At 41.9% G+C, this 16,623-nt stretch overlaps 3 protein-coding genes across 9 annotated transcripts in view; 2 read left to right on the forward strand and 1 right to left on the reverse strand.

Annotated features, from left to right (window-relative positions):
• Window positions 1-1,890, reverse strand: part of LOC110980865 (uncharacterized) — a 123,540-nt gene extending 121,650 nt beyond the window's left edge. For all 7 annotated transcript variants that reach the window (XM_087138839.1, XM_087138834.1, XM_087138836.1 and 4 more), the window contains exon 1: window positions 1,752-1,890. The gene's annotated coding sequence lies outside the window, so the exon portion shown is untranslated. The remainder of the gene's footprint in view (window positions 1-1,751) is intronic.
• Window positions 1,891-2,348: 458 nt separating this feature from the next.
• LOC110980854 (ubiquitin-conjugating enzyme E2 S-like) lies at window positions 2,349-7,498 on the forward strand. Its single transcript, XM_022237874.2, has 4 exons — window positions 2,349-2,493; window positions 3,301-3,448; window positions 4,629-4,819; window positions 5,807-7,498. Exons 1-4 carry the CDS (start codon window positions 2,479-2,481, stop codon window positions 6,092-6,094), a joined length of 642 nt encoding a protein of 213 aa, XP_022093566.1. The 5' UTR covers window positions 2,349-2,478; the 3' UTR covers window positions 6,095-7,498.
• A 1,543-nt stretch (window positions 7,499-9,041) lies between these two features.
• On the forward strand, window positions 9,042-14,866 carry atp5pd (ATP synthase peripheral stalk subunit d). Its single transcript, XM_022237875.2, has 5 exons — window positions 9,042-9,255; window positions 12,103-12,199; window positions 12,363-12,434; window positions 13,088-13,150; window positions 13,862-14,866. The coding sequence occupies exons 1-5, from the start codon at window positions 9,134-9,136 to the stop codon at window positions 13,991-13,993; spliced, it is 486 nt and encodes a 161-aa protein (XP_022093567.1). The 5' UTR covers window positions 9,042-9,133; the 3' UTR covers window positions 13,994-14,866.
• Window positions 14,867-16,623: the final 1,757 nt, after the last annotated feature.

Raw genomic sequence — 16,623 nt, forward strand, 5'->3', positions numbered from 1 at the left:
TTCTTCCTTGACATCTCCTGTTCATTTTCATGTTAGAAGATATACAATATAAAAATGAGAAATACATGTGATCACCATGCTCTGGTGGATCTACATGTATGTGTTTATACCTGTCTGGTTCCCAGAACTCTGGAACTCCAGAGTTCCTATACCAAAAGGACAATAAAATTCCATGACTTTTCCACAACCAAATTATGAAAATCCATGATCCTCATCCTCACCGGCGAAAGAAAGACAGATGGTACTAAGTTTACCAAACAAAGACCATATATTCCAGACTGAATTTGTTGCATGTTCTATGTCAAATGCGCATAAACTATGCAGTGAGTGCATACCAAATGACTGTCGATTTAATTTTAAAACATGTCCTCTTTTGTTCCTGCTCGAATTGGATTGGGAACATTTCCATGAAGTACAGGCTTGTCCAAGTTATTTTTTATAATTGTCAGGCCAAAAGCTATGGAGATAGTCTAGCTGACTGGCCCAAGTCAGGATTAACTTGAACTGAGATTCATGACCCAAACCAGAGCTGTCCAAACTATCAGACTAACGTTAGGCTATGCATACATGTTTTCAGGGGCATGTTGACAGTTGCATGCAGTCTCCAATGAGGTCTGGCACATATGGAAGTTCAGAAACCATGGAAACAACACATGGCCTAGACCTACTGTACTGTCATGACTGTAGTTTCTCACAGTTTCCATCTTTAAAATAAGGTCGTTGAACATTATGTCACTTGACCCCTCATCGTCTCGACGGCTGTTCCATGTCAAGACATCTAAACTGCTGCCAAAGGTTTGGAAGAGCCCATTGGCACATGTACTATCTTATCGTTCAGTCCGTGTATGTCTTGACATGGAACAGCCGTCGAGATGCTGAGGGGTCAAATGATGTAATGTTCAATGACCTTATTTTAAAGATGGCGACTGTGAGAGCAAATCCGTGAGATTGAATGGGTGAGGGCAAAAAGACTGGAAAATACCAGAACAACGTGAGTGAAATCATTCAATAAATGGCGCTAAAAAGTGGAGAGGCTAAGGATCATCTCTGTGTGGAAAAGAAATTGTGCCCATGATGATAAGTGGGTGCACCGAAAATTTCAGTACGCCGACATGAAATTGCGTATACGGATGTGTGGCTAAGGATGGAGCGGGAGGGAGAGTCCGTGCCACACTACTGGGACTACCCAGGACCCACATTGGAATTCTTCCGCCATCATGTGAATTGTGTGTAAACCTAATTCAATTCAAGTGAGTGCTTCGTTTTCAAAAATGACTTCAATACTGTTCACAACACGTACCTTGACGCAGCAAGGATAACCCAGAGGTTGAACAACCTCCACTCGACTAGGCAGCCATTGGATTTTTAGCATGTTCAGGGCCCGCACGCGGGTATTTCGCGCAGCAGAGTATTCTGCATGCAATTACTCCGTGGGAAGGAAAAAGGAGCAAACACTGAACCTTTTGCCTTACCATAATGCCTTTCTACCATTATACAAATCAATCATGCAGTATTTGCGATAACACTTATCGTGACATGACAGGACATGAACTTCACGAACTACACTAAGCCTAGGCCTGCAGAGTTATGATGTAGCTATGTAGGGCCTACACATGCAAACAGCATGACATGCCTAGGACCTCACGACTGATGAATTTAACACCCAGCTCACACTAAAACAGTACCTCTAACCTCCCATTAAAGCGGTTTTCTCTAAAATTCAGTGCATTTGTTACACTTATAAAACACACCTCAGTTTTCAGGCGCCTGCAGGCAGTAGTCCAGTCAAATTGAGCAGTAATGCAGACGAGACACACCACTTCCTAGACGGCCGCCATGACAAATTCCCGGATGCTAATCAAGTCGATGACATCAACCATATGAATAATTGTTTACATTTGTAAACTGACCATGCTGACTCTCGCCTTTGCTGGTCTTGTAAAATATTAAATAGAATGAGAAATCTCTGACGGTACTAAAAATTATAAGGATGGAACCCAATAAATGGGACAAATACATAATTGTTTGCTATAATATCCAAATAAATAACCATGTTTACATAAAAACACGCAGTTATAGAAATTTAAACATTTCTTTACATATCACATGCATAATTGTCCTTGTAAAGTGGTGAATGTTTCACTAAAAGGATCTCATTTTCAATGAATTTTGTCGTTCACTCTGTTGGTTGAAGTTTGTGAGGACTGTTTTTGTCTTTGCTGAACAAATAACAGAAGGACTGGAAACTAGTCAATGTTTGTATCACATACTTTGCATAATTCTTATCTGTGTAATATGATTGGACAGTTTATACACGTACTCCAACCTCCGACACCCTATGAACCAATGACGCACATGCGGATTGCGATAACGTCTGTCGTTTAAATCACCGTACACGAACGGCGTAAGACAGAGCTGCTGTGGGAATTGAAAGAAAATAAAACAATTCCCTCAAATTTCACGGGGTTGATCCGTAAAATGGCACTACCAGGAGTAAGTTAAACTCATTACATTTGACACGATGGGTTTTTCTTTAGCGTATCTTTGGCGAAGAGCGAAAAATCGATCCGTTTTTTTTTCGAAAATTCAGTTGAAAATGTGACGATCTTGTTCTTGAACTGTTTTATGAATTTCTGTGTATTATTGTGTTTATGTCGTGGGGAGCAGACTAAAAATGTGTTCTAAATACCAGTCCTGACAGCGACACCCTGGCCCTCTCTCCCTGTGCACAAACACGGTGTGAGGCTGGTCTGAACAATTCTGCTTTTAGTTTTTACCCCGTCCTTGCCCCGTCATACACTGACTCGTCACGTAGGAGCGGGGCGGACGTCGGACCCCACAGTTCTGGGGGTAGGCCTAGTCATCATGGTCATCAGGTTATAGGCCTACCCATCATCATGTACTGTAGGATAAAATCTCTTTGAAATTTAACAATTAAAAGGAAAACTACATAGCTTACATAGGCTAAGAAAGAGGAAGCCAACAGGTTCGCAGGCATGCTTGGGACATTTTTTTCTGGTGTTACTTTTAACGTTTCATGTTGTTAACACAGTTAATGCATATATTACTGCCGTTGTAAACATGTTAACTTTTTATTTAAAGATTCACATAGGCCTAGTCATGGGCATTCAGGAGCGAACTCATGCTTGTTAATGACAGACTATTCTAAAAGGAAACAATATTGTATTGTCATTCTTACTACAGTACTCCTTTGCTGGATTGTTTACAAATTTCTCTTTGTCTCTCAACAGTTTTCGTTATGTTTTGAAAATTTTTTATATTGTCTTTTTTTTTCCTCAGAGCTCCAATGTTGAAAACCTGTCCCCTCAGGTCCTGCGGCAAGTTGCAAAAGAGGTCGCTGACCTTTGCTCTAATCCTCCTGAGGGTGTTAAACTTCTTCCAAGTGAAGAAGACATTACCGATATCCAGGCTTCTATAGAAGGCCCTTGTGAGTGATAGTGGAGATATACTCTGTAGGCTAATACGAGTTTTCGTGTTGCTGGTATTCTGTCACATGTGGATTTTTTGTTAATTAGCTGGCAAAATCTGATACCCAGTAATGCTCTATAGATGGGTAACACCTCTTCACTAATAAATTAATAATTATGCACGCATGCACAAATGGCCTGGGTAGCAAGAAGTGTGAGCGGCCATTGTGAAAAGGTCTATTCTCCACTAACAGTGAGTGAATGCCTGGCCCATTGTTTACTGAGTTGGCATTTAGAACACAAGGTTGAGGGATTAAATCTTCATCGGGCTTGGTCTGCAAGTTGCAATTGTTTTTCCCTACATGTACCTAAAAAAATTACCAACTGTATTTTAATTTGAATTCCGAGTTAAATTACTGGATATTCTTTTCATTATATACATGTATGGTTGTTGAGGATTCTCCACAGGGAAATTGCACTACACATAGGTCAGAATTCCATCTTGTGAATAGGAGTTTACCTGTATAAGAACAATTTAAGCTTGAACTAGGTAAAGGGCTGTCGTGGTAAAGGGTTTAAGTCCCCAAAACACCCATCGCGCATATATTCAATTGCTGTGCTGGCAAAAAACCCCAAATTGATTTGGTACAGGTTCTACTGGTTTATATGCATGCCGCACTCGGCATTGGCCGTGCTGAACATGCATGACCAGTTCTTGTTGGAAGGTACATGTACATGGTCCTCACTTGTTTGAGGGGCGATCACATATAAAATACACAGAGAGGAGATATAATACCATGCAACATCGCTGAAATTGCAGAAATTCTGCATTGAGTTCCATTGCCCTTGATTTAAGGCTGGTTTATACAGTTCATGTACTCCAGGGGAATATGAAAGGAGTGAATTTGACATCACAAAACAGTTGCAGTGAAAAATTGCTTAATTAGAAATGTGTTCAAGTTTGCGAATTTTTGCAGAATGAGTATTTGACCTGATGTCACAATTTTGCATAAATGTGTGTTTGCTTACGCACCAAGTATGAACCTCAAGGTGGCAGTAAAATGGTGCTATCCAAGTCTGTCACAGGTCCCTTACAAGTCCAATCATTTATAGTCAGGTTTGTTAAATTTTATTTCTGATGAAAAATCTTCTTTAAATGTTTTCCATGTGTCCTTTTTTTATTTTATTTTTTTTTCCAAGCGGGCACACCGTATGCAGGCGGGATATTCAGAGTGAAACTCGTCCTGGGCAAGGACTTTCCCAGGGTGCCCCCAAAGGGCTACTTCCTGACCAAAGTGTTTCACCCGAACGTGGCCAGCAATGGGGAGATATGCGTGAACACGCTGAAAAGAGACTGGAAGGCGGACATGGGCATCAAACACCTACTTCTAGTGAGTTGGTATTTGTTGGATTTTAAATGTTGCTCTTGGGTATACGGTGAAATTATTTCTGGCCTTGTAGACTGCAAGTCTTAAGAAACCAGTTACCTTGAGAAAGAGACATTAGGAAGAATTTGCAGTTTTTAAGTGGGAGGAAAACCCCAGAAAAATGTCCTGGATTCAATTACAGAGTTGAGTAGGGACTATAAACCCAATCCATGTGTCACCTAAGGGGGATTGAAACTTGGGCTGCAGAGTTGAAAGGCTGGGAAAGAACCACTACACAAACCTGGTTCCCTGGGTGATCAACTCACCATTGTCCACCCAGCCTTTTATCACTTGAATTTGTGAAGTACCAGTACATGTACTAGTAAGTTGTGTTGTGTTTCTGGGCTATTTATCTGTTTGTCATTGGAAGGAAGTACGCTGTTTTTTATATTCGTAAATGAAGAACCAATAAAAACTTCACCCCTCTTGTGCTTGTAGCAGGCATTTGATAAGAAGCTTTTCTGGTTCCAAGGATGGATTTGCGCCTGGGAGATGAAAAATATATAATTTTGGATTTTTGCCCTGTCCGATGTGTATTTTTAACACTGTATTCGGGAGCATACACTGAGCATACAGTGTTAAAATATACGTCGGGCAGGGCAAAAATCCAAAATTAATTTACGTCTCCCCAGCACAAATCCATCCTTGAAATATATGTTCACGGTACTCGCTGCTACATCTGATTCGAGCCAGCCAGCCAACGCCAGTGGGCTCGGTGGTCGAGTGGTTAAGTCGTCTGCACTAGTAAGCAGGAGGTCGTGGGTTCGAGTCCCACCCGAGTACTCTTGTAATTTTTTCACAAGCCTTCGGGGGCATACACTGAGCGTACAGTGTTAAAATACATGTCGGACAGGGCAAAAATCTTAAATTAAGCTTTCTGGCTTTAAGGCATTCCATTCAGTAGTGAGTTACAGTCTGAATCATTCGTCATGTGGATTTTCTCTCCGACAGACAATCAAATGTTTGCTCATCTACCCCAACCCGGAATCGGCACTTAACGAGGAAGCTGGCAGGCTATTATTAGAACAGTACGACGACTACTTCATGAGGGCAAAGATGATGACGGACATCCACGCACAGTCGGCGCGAGGAGCCAAGGAATCCAGGGAAATCGACGAGAACTGTCCATCCACATCAGGCTCAAACACGAGCGGCCCCCACGCCAAGAAGCACGCCAGCGACAAGAAAGTGTTGGACAAAAAGAAACGAGACAAGAAGAGGGCCTTGAAGAGATTATGAGGAAGTGTTCTGGCTCTGGTGCCGTGAGAAAATTGATAAATGACTATTTGATAAATGAACAGCTCTGCCTCAAATTTTTGACAAAAAAGACCTTTTAAGTCTTTTTTCTTTCTTTTTTTTCTGGCAGAAAATCTTTGTAAACAGCTTTGCCTGAAATTGTTGACAATTCCTTTTCTTGTTGGTGGGATATCTGGTTTCTCTAATGGACTTGAAGACGTAGAGTTTTAGGTGTTTGACATCTGTTTCTTCAAAATCTGTTGTGAAAGACAGGACTAGAGTTGTTGATACAGCTAGCCTGCAGCTAGTGTGCTGGTGACGGTCGTTCAGTGTGGAGGATTTCTTGCCTTTGAAATATAATCCTAATAGAAGGGTGTTTTTTTACCAGACTGGAAATAAAGTTCCTTTCCGTCTTTGTTTTAGTAAACATCTGGTCAGGCTAGCCAGAATTTCTGCCTTTCACTGAACAACCGACAATTTGACACTTTAGCATCAGTGGAATTGAGTAACGGGGAGTAACATGTTTCTGTCTAGCATGTATTTTCACAATGCTGCAAACACTACACAGTGTATTTTCTGAATCCTGCTGCATCAAGTGGAGCTGAGAAGCAGGGCCAGGCACTGATTTGATTGCCAACTTGATTTAAGTTTGGTATCCACACGAATGCTTGCATGAGTTTTTTGCTCACATTTTACAAGCTCCACTTCCACTTTATGTCATCCCAGGCAATGAACCACATAACTTTAGCACAGGCGAAACATTTGGCTACCTGGGAAAATAGTCACATACATAAGTCATGTATTACCTCCAACTGATTGTCTGTCAAATATGCAAATGCTGGTAGCAGCTCTCTGATGAGTATATCCTCCACTTTTAATCTAAACCCCAAAACACATGGCCAAATCATTCTCTTGTTATCTTTGGATGTGAAGTGTGACTTCAGAATACTGTTGTGTTCTCCTGATCATTCTTTCGCGGTGAGCCATTTGAGATTGGTGTGACTTTATCACTTGAATATTTATTTGAACAATGGATGCATTAACTGTTTGCTATTTTTTTTCATTATTTTACTAGTGTGTTCATGGAATTTTTCCCCCAGGTATTTGTTTTCAAATTTTTATATTTTGAACCACAAAGGATTAGGCGTAAGCTTTTGTCGTTTATTTGTGTATTTTTGGGGGATAAGTTGTCCTTTTGGTTTTTATAATAACTCGACCGTTAAGATTTTCCTGTCAGCTCTTTGTATGAGAATTGCCATTGTACATTTTGTATATCAAAATGTTGAAATTATGCCAGATGTGTAAAAAAAACAAACAAAACCTTCTACCTGTGGAAATTGCTAAGCAGATTTGTAAATGCAATATTTGTAACTTTGTAAGATATGGTAAAAAGAACTGAGAGCTGAAGTATTTCGAGATGGACTGTATTTTTCCTGAAATGTTTCCAGTTTACCATACATGTACAAGGATTAATCATACATGTACATGTATGACCAGTGGGTGTACGTTGGCATAGCAACAAACTATGGCAGCCACTCACATGTACTGGTCGTTCAGTGCAAATGGATGAACTGCCTGCTTTGTGAGAATTTCATGTCATAAGAGATAGTCCCCCAAACTTTGAAAATACTGTCAAGCTTCTGTCCTTGGGACGTTGCAAATTGCTATTTATACAAGTAGGGGCCTTGTATTATTGAGAATGGACAACAAAAAATACAGCAATGAGACCTGCTCTTTTCCTTGTTGTGGACAATTATAGAAGGGGGATGTTGTATTAGCAGTGCCCTAACTGATGGGGGTTGACTGTGGCCCTGTTTGAGGCACACTACAGCATCATTGCAGTGAGGACGGGTCACCAAAGAGGGTGTTTGTTTCTTCTGTGTTTTGGGGGCTGTGGTGGTGGTGAGGAGGCATCAGAATCTCTGCATTGTCTGAGTCTTTGTCTCTGACATCAGAGCTACTTGTTGGCTTTGTCAGTTTGCCAGTGTTGAAGTCAGCCCATTCACAGGTAACTTAACTGGCTTAAAACCAGATGACTTGTGGTAGTCTCGGCTACAACGAAAACATACATCATTTTATGCTGGTGGCATTCAGTTGGATTCTCCTTTCATATAAACCTAATGTTTTTGCCTGAGCTAAAACTCTCAAGTTGTAGTCCTAAGTCAAAGATCTGAAAATTGGGCTAAACGGCGGGCGGAAGCGAAGCCATATTTTAACACCTCTCACTGCATAATTACCAGTGTGGTATCTTGTCAGCAGGCTTCAATGCAAGAATGCACTTAGTCTTGGTTTCAAGACCTTCCTGTTTATTCCGCGACATGAACTCTCACCAGACGAACTGCTATCCTTTAGTGGCTGGTATGCCTGAAAAGGTGCTGTCGCAGTGAATCGTATTATACACTCTGCACGCATATTGGATAACAGCACTACAGAAGGCGTCTTGGACCCAAGACTAGAATCCACTGTGCTAGTTGGAGTGAGAAGTTGAAATATTGTATGAGGTAAAAATCTCTACAAACGTCGAGTAATGTCGTACCGTTTTGATTCCTAAATCTACCCATGCAGTTCCAAATGGCACAACTTTCATAAAAAGTTTGAAAATTATTTTAGGGGAGGGGGGCTTTTCTCTCAGTTTCTTTGCTAACTTAAGCCAGGAGGGGGAAAGACAAGCTGAAGGCTACATTGCAAACGAATTCCGATACACGTGTAGTGTATAATTGTAATTTGTTTGACTCTGCAAAAATCCCTAATTCCTGATTATCTGCTGAAAGTAATGCTCAGTAATGACAGTGCATGCGATGGCATTAGAGAATGGTCCAAAATATAAAACGAATGCCAAAATGGGAGCCCAAACGACACGCCCACTAAGTTGCACGACCACAGACGTGATGTATGCATATAAATATGTATTTATATTATGTCAAGTGTACAGTCTTGGCAACAGCGCCACCTAGCGGTGAAAGGTCATCGTATACGCCATCTTGTTCGCCGGCCGGGTAATTTTTTGGTTGGAGACGTTGAGATTGTTCGAGAAATCTCGAAATGGCAGCACGGAGAGTGGGCCAGAGGGCCATTGATTGGGTTGCCTTTGCGGAGAGGGTACCTCCGAATCAGAAATCACAGTTCAATGCTCTGAAATCAAAAGCTGATGGATTGTCATCAAGGTAAAACTAAAAAAAAGCGCACACGGCACCCTACCATCTGACCGTAATCTTATTCTTAGCATGCCTAACTATACGTTGTCTTCATTTCATTACGACTGACGTCCAGGTTCTAATATTTCTGTACAAAACGACCGCAAATTTTGTTTTAATTCGTTCTTCGTTTACCATGTTGAAGAAACCAATTTTTCACGTTTACAAGTTCTCCCTGACCTTAGGCTTATCTATCCATCAGGGGGGTTTAGGAATTTCAGAAGGAACCATGGACTGCAAAATCGAGGAAAATAAGTGAAACTCACTGAGAGACAACGTTACTTTTGTAGACATTATTCATCCGTTCTCGAGTTGTAAAGTGCAGGCACGTACAGGAATCCGAGCTGTGTGCGCGATTTCCAGTGAAGGTCTGTTGAACGCCTGCTACACGGAGGCTGTGGTTGGTTACCCCTAAAATGTTCATATTGTGTTCTGCTTTATATTTCAGTTTATGTACATAACTATGTGACACAACCTGCTATTTTATAAGAATAACCTCGGTTAGTGTAGAAGACTTTGTATATGCAGGGTTCTTGTACGGGAATAAGTTCATCAATGATCTCTCTTTGAAGTTTTTAACATTTTTAATTTGTAGAGTTTTATTGGTTAAAGATGTATAAAAACACAATATTGTAGAGATCGGATTTGTACACGTCATGAATTTTAGTTTTTCCGTACTGGCCGTAGTAGACTCAGCTTGCATGCAGGTAACTAAGCCAACTGTCACCAACGCATGCCACAGCCTCGGCCCCAGCCCAATGTTGTGTGTACTCAGCATGGAGATCAATGGTGCTCGGGGCTGAGAACCACGTTGTGCTTCTTTTATGTGTTTTCGAAATGAGTGGATTCGGTTAGACTTCAGTTTCGCTGGTTCTAGTCAGAACATGTAGTTTTGATGTGCGTGTACGGAGCTCGGAATCTCGTACGTCGAACAGTTGCGTGCACACTGTATGAAAGAACGGCTGAAAACAGTCCACAACAATGGCAAGAATTAACTTAATGTCCGACTTTATTTTCCCGATTTTTGGCTTTGGTGGTGATGATGTGTTGAATATCTCAACCCACCAGACGTGGAGATAAGGACGCACAGGGATTACAGACGTGAAATTGGCTCCTTGGAAAAGGAAGAAGTGATGAAAATTTTAGTTACAAAATGTTTCACCCATAGTATAGTCAGGGAGTCCACCTGGGCTAGCGTAACTATAGCCTTAGCCAGTTAGCCCCATACACGTTGGGCTGTTGATGGCTCTCTTTTGAAATCTGTCTCTATTCTGTCGGCATCACAGCCCTACTTCAAGGCATGACTTTAATGCATGAAATCCAACTAGCAGGATTGTCACAAACTTTGAATCCTAGGCTTAATATCTTCTGAAATGAGAATAACTCGACAATTTTACTTACACTCACTGACATATTCCTCGGGTGCCTTGACTTCCGATGCACGAAGCATTGCCTTCGTTAACAGGCATTATTTTCAAAATGGCGACACCCACAGTCAGCATATCAATACCACTGGCCACGTTTTCATAAAATGTATGGTTTTGGAAAGCTTTCAGGTGCTTGTATGAAAGTTCAAACTCTGACTTAGTAGTAGTGACTTGGAGTTCTCTAAGTAATGCAACTTAATTTTGGATTTTTACCCCGCCTGACATGTATTTAACACTGTATACTCGGTGTTTGCCCCCGAAGGCTTGTGAAAAAAAAAAACACCACAAGCGCACTCGGGTGGGAGTCAAACCCACGACCTCCTGCTTACTAGTGCAGGCGTCTTAACCATTTGACCACCAGGCTTGCCAGTGTTGGCTGGCTGGTTCGAATCATATGTCATGTAACTTAGCACTTAGGCCCCTAGTCAGAGTAACTTGGACTCCACGAGTCGACTTTTTAAACATTTGGACATGGTCGGGCAATAGTAGAATCTGATTACACTTCATAGGCTTTCCTTTCCGTCAATTTCACTCAAAATAGCTCTTGCATCCACAGATTTCATGGGTTCTTAAACTGTCTTAACACTTTTGGATTCAGTGGGAATGGGAGACTTCGAGACACTTGGTGGCGCCAGACACAACAGTCCTTTTTGGTTGATGCAGGCAAGCGCATGCTGTGGTAGGCTTGCTCGTGAGTTCTGAGCACGTGCACAACCGCAGAAAAAGACCGGTTTGTCTGCCACCACTATGTGTCTCAAAGTCTCCCATTGGAGATTCCAATGATGATGGTTAAGGTTAACTCCCATCAGGGAAGACAAGAGAAATTTTCCCTTCAAATTGGAAACGCTCGTGTCGGCCGAGCTCGAAGTTGCCATCTTCTTCATGTAGTGATTCAAACTGTATGCCAATGTACCTGGAGACGTCCACGGCATGCTGTCTGAGCAGACCATTCACAATAAGCATGCGATGACTGCACGCACATGCCAATGACTATTGCCTGAGCAGCGTAACATTCGGTAATTGTGACCACGTTGATTTGTACACCGGACATTGCGCCGCGCAGGAACAGTCGTCGGCACGCATTGGCAGATACTGCATGCTTATTGTGAATGGTCTGCTAGCTCGGCCAGCACATCTTGACAGTTGTCTCCATTTCTCCAGGAAGTGAATTCTGAGCAGGTTGATTCGGGATACGACAATGTACAAGCTATTTTGATTGAAATCAATTAAGGAAAGAGAAAGCCTATGACGGGTACTTGGACTCTACTATCCCCTGACCACGTCAAAATGTTTAACAAATGCGATTCATAGAGTCCCAGTTACTCCGACTAGCATTAGGCCCCCGTATTTGAACTTAAATTTGTACCTCTTTCGTTCCTTGATTTCGCAGGCTAGCATCCATGCCTGAACAGCCCAAAGCTATAGACTGGGCTTACTACAAGAAAGTAGTCCCTGCTGCTGGACTTGTAGACAAGTTTCAAAAACAGGTAAAGTACACTTACATGTACTAAGTAGGCCTATATCCACCCTGACACACTTGTGTCTGGCTACAGGTTCTTCCTCATTTTGGGCTTCAGGTGTCCTTCAATTTGCTTATTCAACCCCCCAAGACCTATAACTTGATTGCTAATTTGTTCTTTGCTCCTACAGTTTGATGAGCTGAAGGTACCCTTCCCGATGGACACAGCTTCTGCCAAGATTGAGCAGCAGTCTAAGGAAATGGTGAGACCGGCACCAGTCCCCTCCCTTTTCCTTTCTGATATTTGCTGTGGCATTGGGCTTGCTCTTTTCTGTGTTTCTCAGAAGAAAAAGGCTCTGCTCTGATACACGTATCTTTAGACTGCACAGTCAGGCAAGCGGTCAAAGATGGTTGTTTTTTTTCAAAATGGGGGGGGCTTTTTCCTACATCCATGAATTTCGTCCTTCACAGGGAAGAACCCAATTGTACATGTAGGTTGCCCGCAAAACACAGGCAAACATGTCTGAGGTTTATTTGTTGACTTTGTATTTCTTGAAAGATGACAGTCATGTCAGTACTGATATTTTCCCCGCTGATGACCTGATGTCATTTCTGCCATTTGGTGCATCAGTGCCAATCTTAGACAGTGTCCAAATTATGAAGCTGCATTCGGAAATATACAAGGACTTGCTGAAGCTGTCAAGTAGTGGCCTTCACTCATTTCCCATAGGCACGTGTTCTGTTTCTCGTCAGTAGTTAAGTGATGTAAGGCATTCAAAATGATGTGGATTTTATTCAGGCTCCTCTCTCGTCAGTACCCTAAGACGAAAAAGCACCCAAGCACTGATAAGTCTACCAACTATGTATGAAGACATGGGCTTGTTTCCTAACACGTTTGCACTTGTTGCTTGAACAGGACACTATGACAGCTGAGTTCAAGAAGGGATCAGACCAGCGCATTGCGCAGTATGATAAAGAGGTATGGCCGTTTGATTCGCAAAATGCCCGTTTCCTCGCTTGAGTTTTGCAATTTTGTTCCACACTGTTCTTTGGGCCAAAATGGACTGGCTTACTGATCTGATGATTGGGCTTACCAGTGTTGTAGATCAGACGTCACAGCAGACAGGAGACCATTCCCAAGACCAGTCACAAGTAAAAGGGTTAACAGTGAACAGGTTGTTCATTGAAACAATTTGTGACTCAAATTCAGGCTGGAGGTCTTGTGTTGTCTTATAGGGACTTGTTATGGTCTTAAGGAGTCTTTGGCACATAAATGGTGCTACATCCTAGTGACAATTCCAATGCCAAAAAGTGGACCCTGGGTCTCTGAAAGTGGCCATTTGTTGTTAGACCCTGTAATACCCACCTGATAAAGTGAAAACCACCATTGGTTTTCATTTAATGAAATGAATACAGTCTCCCCAAGTCCACAATTAAGCCTTAAAATGTTGAGGCAGTTGTGTACATCCATAGGAAATGTTTGATATTTCTATGCAGGAAACCATGGCTTACAGTTGGAGCCTTTTTACAATTGTTTGTGTAAGGGTAATGCACCTCAACATTGATATCCGAGGGAAAATTTTGCCAAGAGCCCCCATACCTGTCAAATCTGCATTTGTCACTGATAGAAGAGAAAGCTATGCACAGGGCACACAAGAAACCTCATGCGTCCACCCTGCTTCTCTCGTAGATCACCAAACTCAAGAACATGACCCCCTTCGAGGAAATGACAGTGGAGGAGATGGAAGAGGCCTTCCCTCACATGGAAGAGCAGAAGAAGAAGTACCCGTGGTGGCCCCACTACCCAGTGTGGGAGGGCTAGACCGCCGGTGCTGACACACTCCCTCCCTCCCTCAGGGTCATGGGTTCTAGGCTTACAGGGGATAGTCAAACAGTGATTTAGTATTTGGTGAAAACAGTGCTCGTCGAGTCCGATAGGAAAGACTGAATTAATTTGTACAAGTTCCTCTTGAAACATTTCAAAACCTGAGCAGATTGTTCTCGAGGTTGGCTTATTCTGTTCTCATGTGGAAAAACGCAGGAGCACTGTTTCCAGGCAGCATTTACACATGCATGAACTCTTCTGCATTGCAGTCAAGAACGCGTCTCCATCAGCTTTCTAAATGGAACACAGGCATTTGGGGGTTTTGTCATTTTAATTTATAAATGCATGCTTTGAGTATTTCACATGATAGCTGTTTACCTTTCAAATTAATATTACACTTTCTCCTAACCATAATCCCTAACTCCGCACATTTCAGGACCAGATCTACACATCTCAGAGATACTTGGTTACAAACTTCACAGTGACAAACTTTTCCCTTTACAGTATATTTGATGGGCATATTTGTTTCCCAGTATGTCAAATTGGTTTTCTCGTCCAGAAATGAGACCCTGTGAGCAGAACCTTTGTTCTTTTATTAGAATTTGAGTGAGTTTCCTCGAGTGAGTTTTCAGTGATCTCATACAGTGATTTACTAAGACTGCATGTGTGTAACATTGATGGTTCCAAGTTGGGACCTATAAAATAGCCACCAATACCCAAAATGGCATGACAAACATAGCGAGTTGCGTGCTGTTCCATGGTGTGACAAACAGGGAGAAATCTTCACAGACGGCATGGGCAGGTCAGTAAAATGGACTTTATTTGTATTGGTGTGAATAAAGGAGCAATGAAATGTTTGAATTGAAACAATATGTGAAAGCTCTGCTTTTTTTCATTTCATCCAGATATCTGAAGTGTCGGATTAGACCAAGACCACTAAAATCATCACAGTTCACTTGCCTTCTTTTAAGGATTGAAACACCTCCTGAAGTGTAACAATTCTAATAGGAACATGCCCTCTGCAAGAGTAGAATGCATCTTCATAAAGATGTGGCAAACAGACAGGCCACTTATAAGTGACACTGGGGGACAAAATGGCCTCGCATCTAGTACTTGAAGTAAGCCCTCGGGTTCAGTTCTGACATTTACTGGGCTAATGTTGATTTGCTTTGACAGCACATGAACCAAGTAGTATATTATTGATACCATTGCTCCATGGTACAGTAAGGTGAATGCAACTCCACCCACCATTTTGATTGGCCAGACTGGCAGGAAGTAATCGGAGAAAAATCATTTGTTGGTTGGTTTGGCAGTTCAGCTGCAGCACTACTCACATCAACACTTGAAAGTCGTGAGTTTCCAAAATGTTTACTCTTAACAAATTGTGTACACAAAAATACACCATACTCTGAAATGCACCTCTTCTTTTTACATTTCTACACCTTTTTTTAATTGACGTGGGCATTTCCCCAAACCATCACTGTACATGTAATGGCAATTCTGTGCTCTCCAGCCACCACACTGCAGGCAGTGTTCAAGTGTTTTGGCGAGTCATGTGACAGAATTAGCTCAATAAAACTTTACTTTTTACACAAAGTAAGTTGACAGGTACGATCCTATCAACAAAGCAAGAACAGTATCCCTCTATGTCACGAATTTCTAGGTCAAGAAAGTCACCTGTAAACAGCATCTGTAGTTAAGTAATTTTTCATATAAGTACAAGGAGCATATTTTACATGTATCAAAAGGGCACGATAAAGTGTATCCATCAGAGCAAGCACATTGGTGTATGAATACCCCATATGGTATATATTTCCTCAAGTAGACAACAATAATTCCTCCTGGCTCAGTACACACTTTGCATCGGTTTTTTTTTTTTTTTTCATGACCTCCCAACTCCCACAAGAGGAAATGGGAGCTGCTTCAACGAGCTGAGGGTTAGAAGACTTCCCAAGGGCATGCCCAATTGTTGTGTTCCTCATACATCTTGTGATGGAGAAATACGAAAGTCATGGACTAAAAATACAAGAATTCTGTGCTCCCTGTGGCAAGTGATTTTCTTTTAATGTACAACATATAGACACAGAACGTTTTGAAACCATTGTGGGAAGGTAGTTGCATATGCTCTGTACAGGGACTGGCAAGATGGCCTGTCCCATTGCCGACGATATGATAATGAAGCTGCATTGTATTTATAAAGCATGTCCACCAGCACTGGTGCTTAGTAAACTATGGCCCAGTTTATTTTGCACGGATCTGGATCTCGATCAGTGATCCTAATGCTGGTTCGCTCCATCTATTATGCAAGTTATGGTGTCAGTTAAATGGATCACTGATCGCAATCTGGATCCACGTGAGTCAACAGGCCCTTCATGTCATGATCCCTGCTCATCAAGCCCAGACACTTTCTAAAAACCACTTCAGCTCCCAGGGAGTGCAGGGTATCTAGATAAATATGTCACGTGCGCAATGATGTAAGTAAAAGGCATTACTGTGAGAACCAGCACGCCATTCAATTGCACTACACTTCCTAGTTCAAAACGACATCACACTTTGGTACAGTGCCTAGCTACTCAACCCTAACATCCCCCTTGCCCTCATTTATGTTCCCAGGTAGAGAGGGGCCA

The sequence above is a fragment of the Acanthaster planci genome, linkage group LG07, assembly GCF_054643075.1.
Source record: "Acanthaster planci isolate LZ-2023a linkage group LG07, COTS_SCS, whole genome shotgun sequence".
In the NCBI taxonomy this organism is placed as follows: domain Eukaryota; kingdom Metazoa; phylum Echinodermata; class Asteroidea; order Valvatida; family Acanthasteridae; genus Acanthaster; species Acanthaster planci.

Coding starts and splice junctions, on each gene's coding strand:
- LOC110980854 (XM_022237874.2), top strand. Junction 3,449..4,628: donor GGCTTCTATAGAAGGCCCTT/GTGAGTGATAGT, acceptor TTTTTTTCCAAG/CGGGCACACCGTATGCAGGC. Junction 4,820..5,806: donor GCATCAAACACCTACTTCTA/GTGAGTTGGTAT, acceptor TCTCTCCGACAG/ACAATCAAATGTTTGCTCAT.
- atp5pd (XM_022237875.2), top strand. CDS start 9,134: ATGGCAGCACGGAGAGTGGGCCAGAGGGCCATTGATTGGGTTGCCTTT. Junction 12,200..12,362: donor TAGACAAGTTTCAAAAACAG/GTAAAGTACACT, acceptor TTGCTCCTACAG/TTTGATGAGCTGAAGGTACC. Junction 13,151..13,861: donor TTGCGCAGTATGATAAAGAG/GTATGGCCGTTT, acceptor CTTCTCTCGTAG/ATCACCAAACTCAAGAACAT.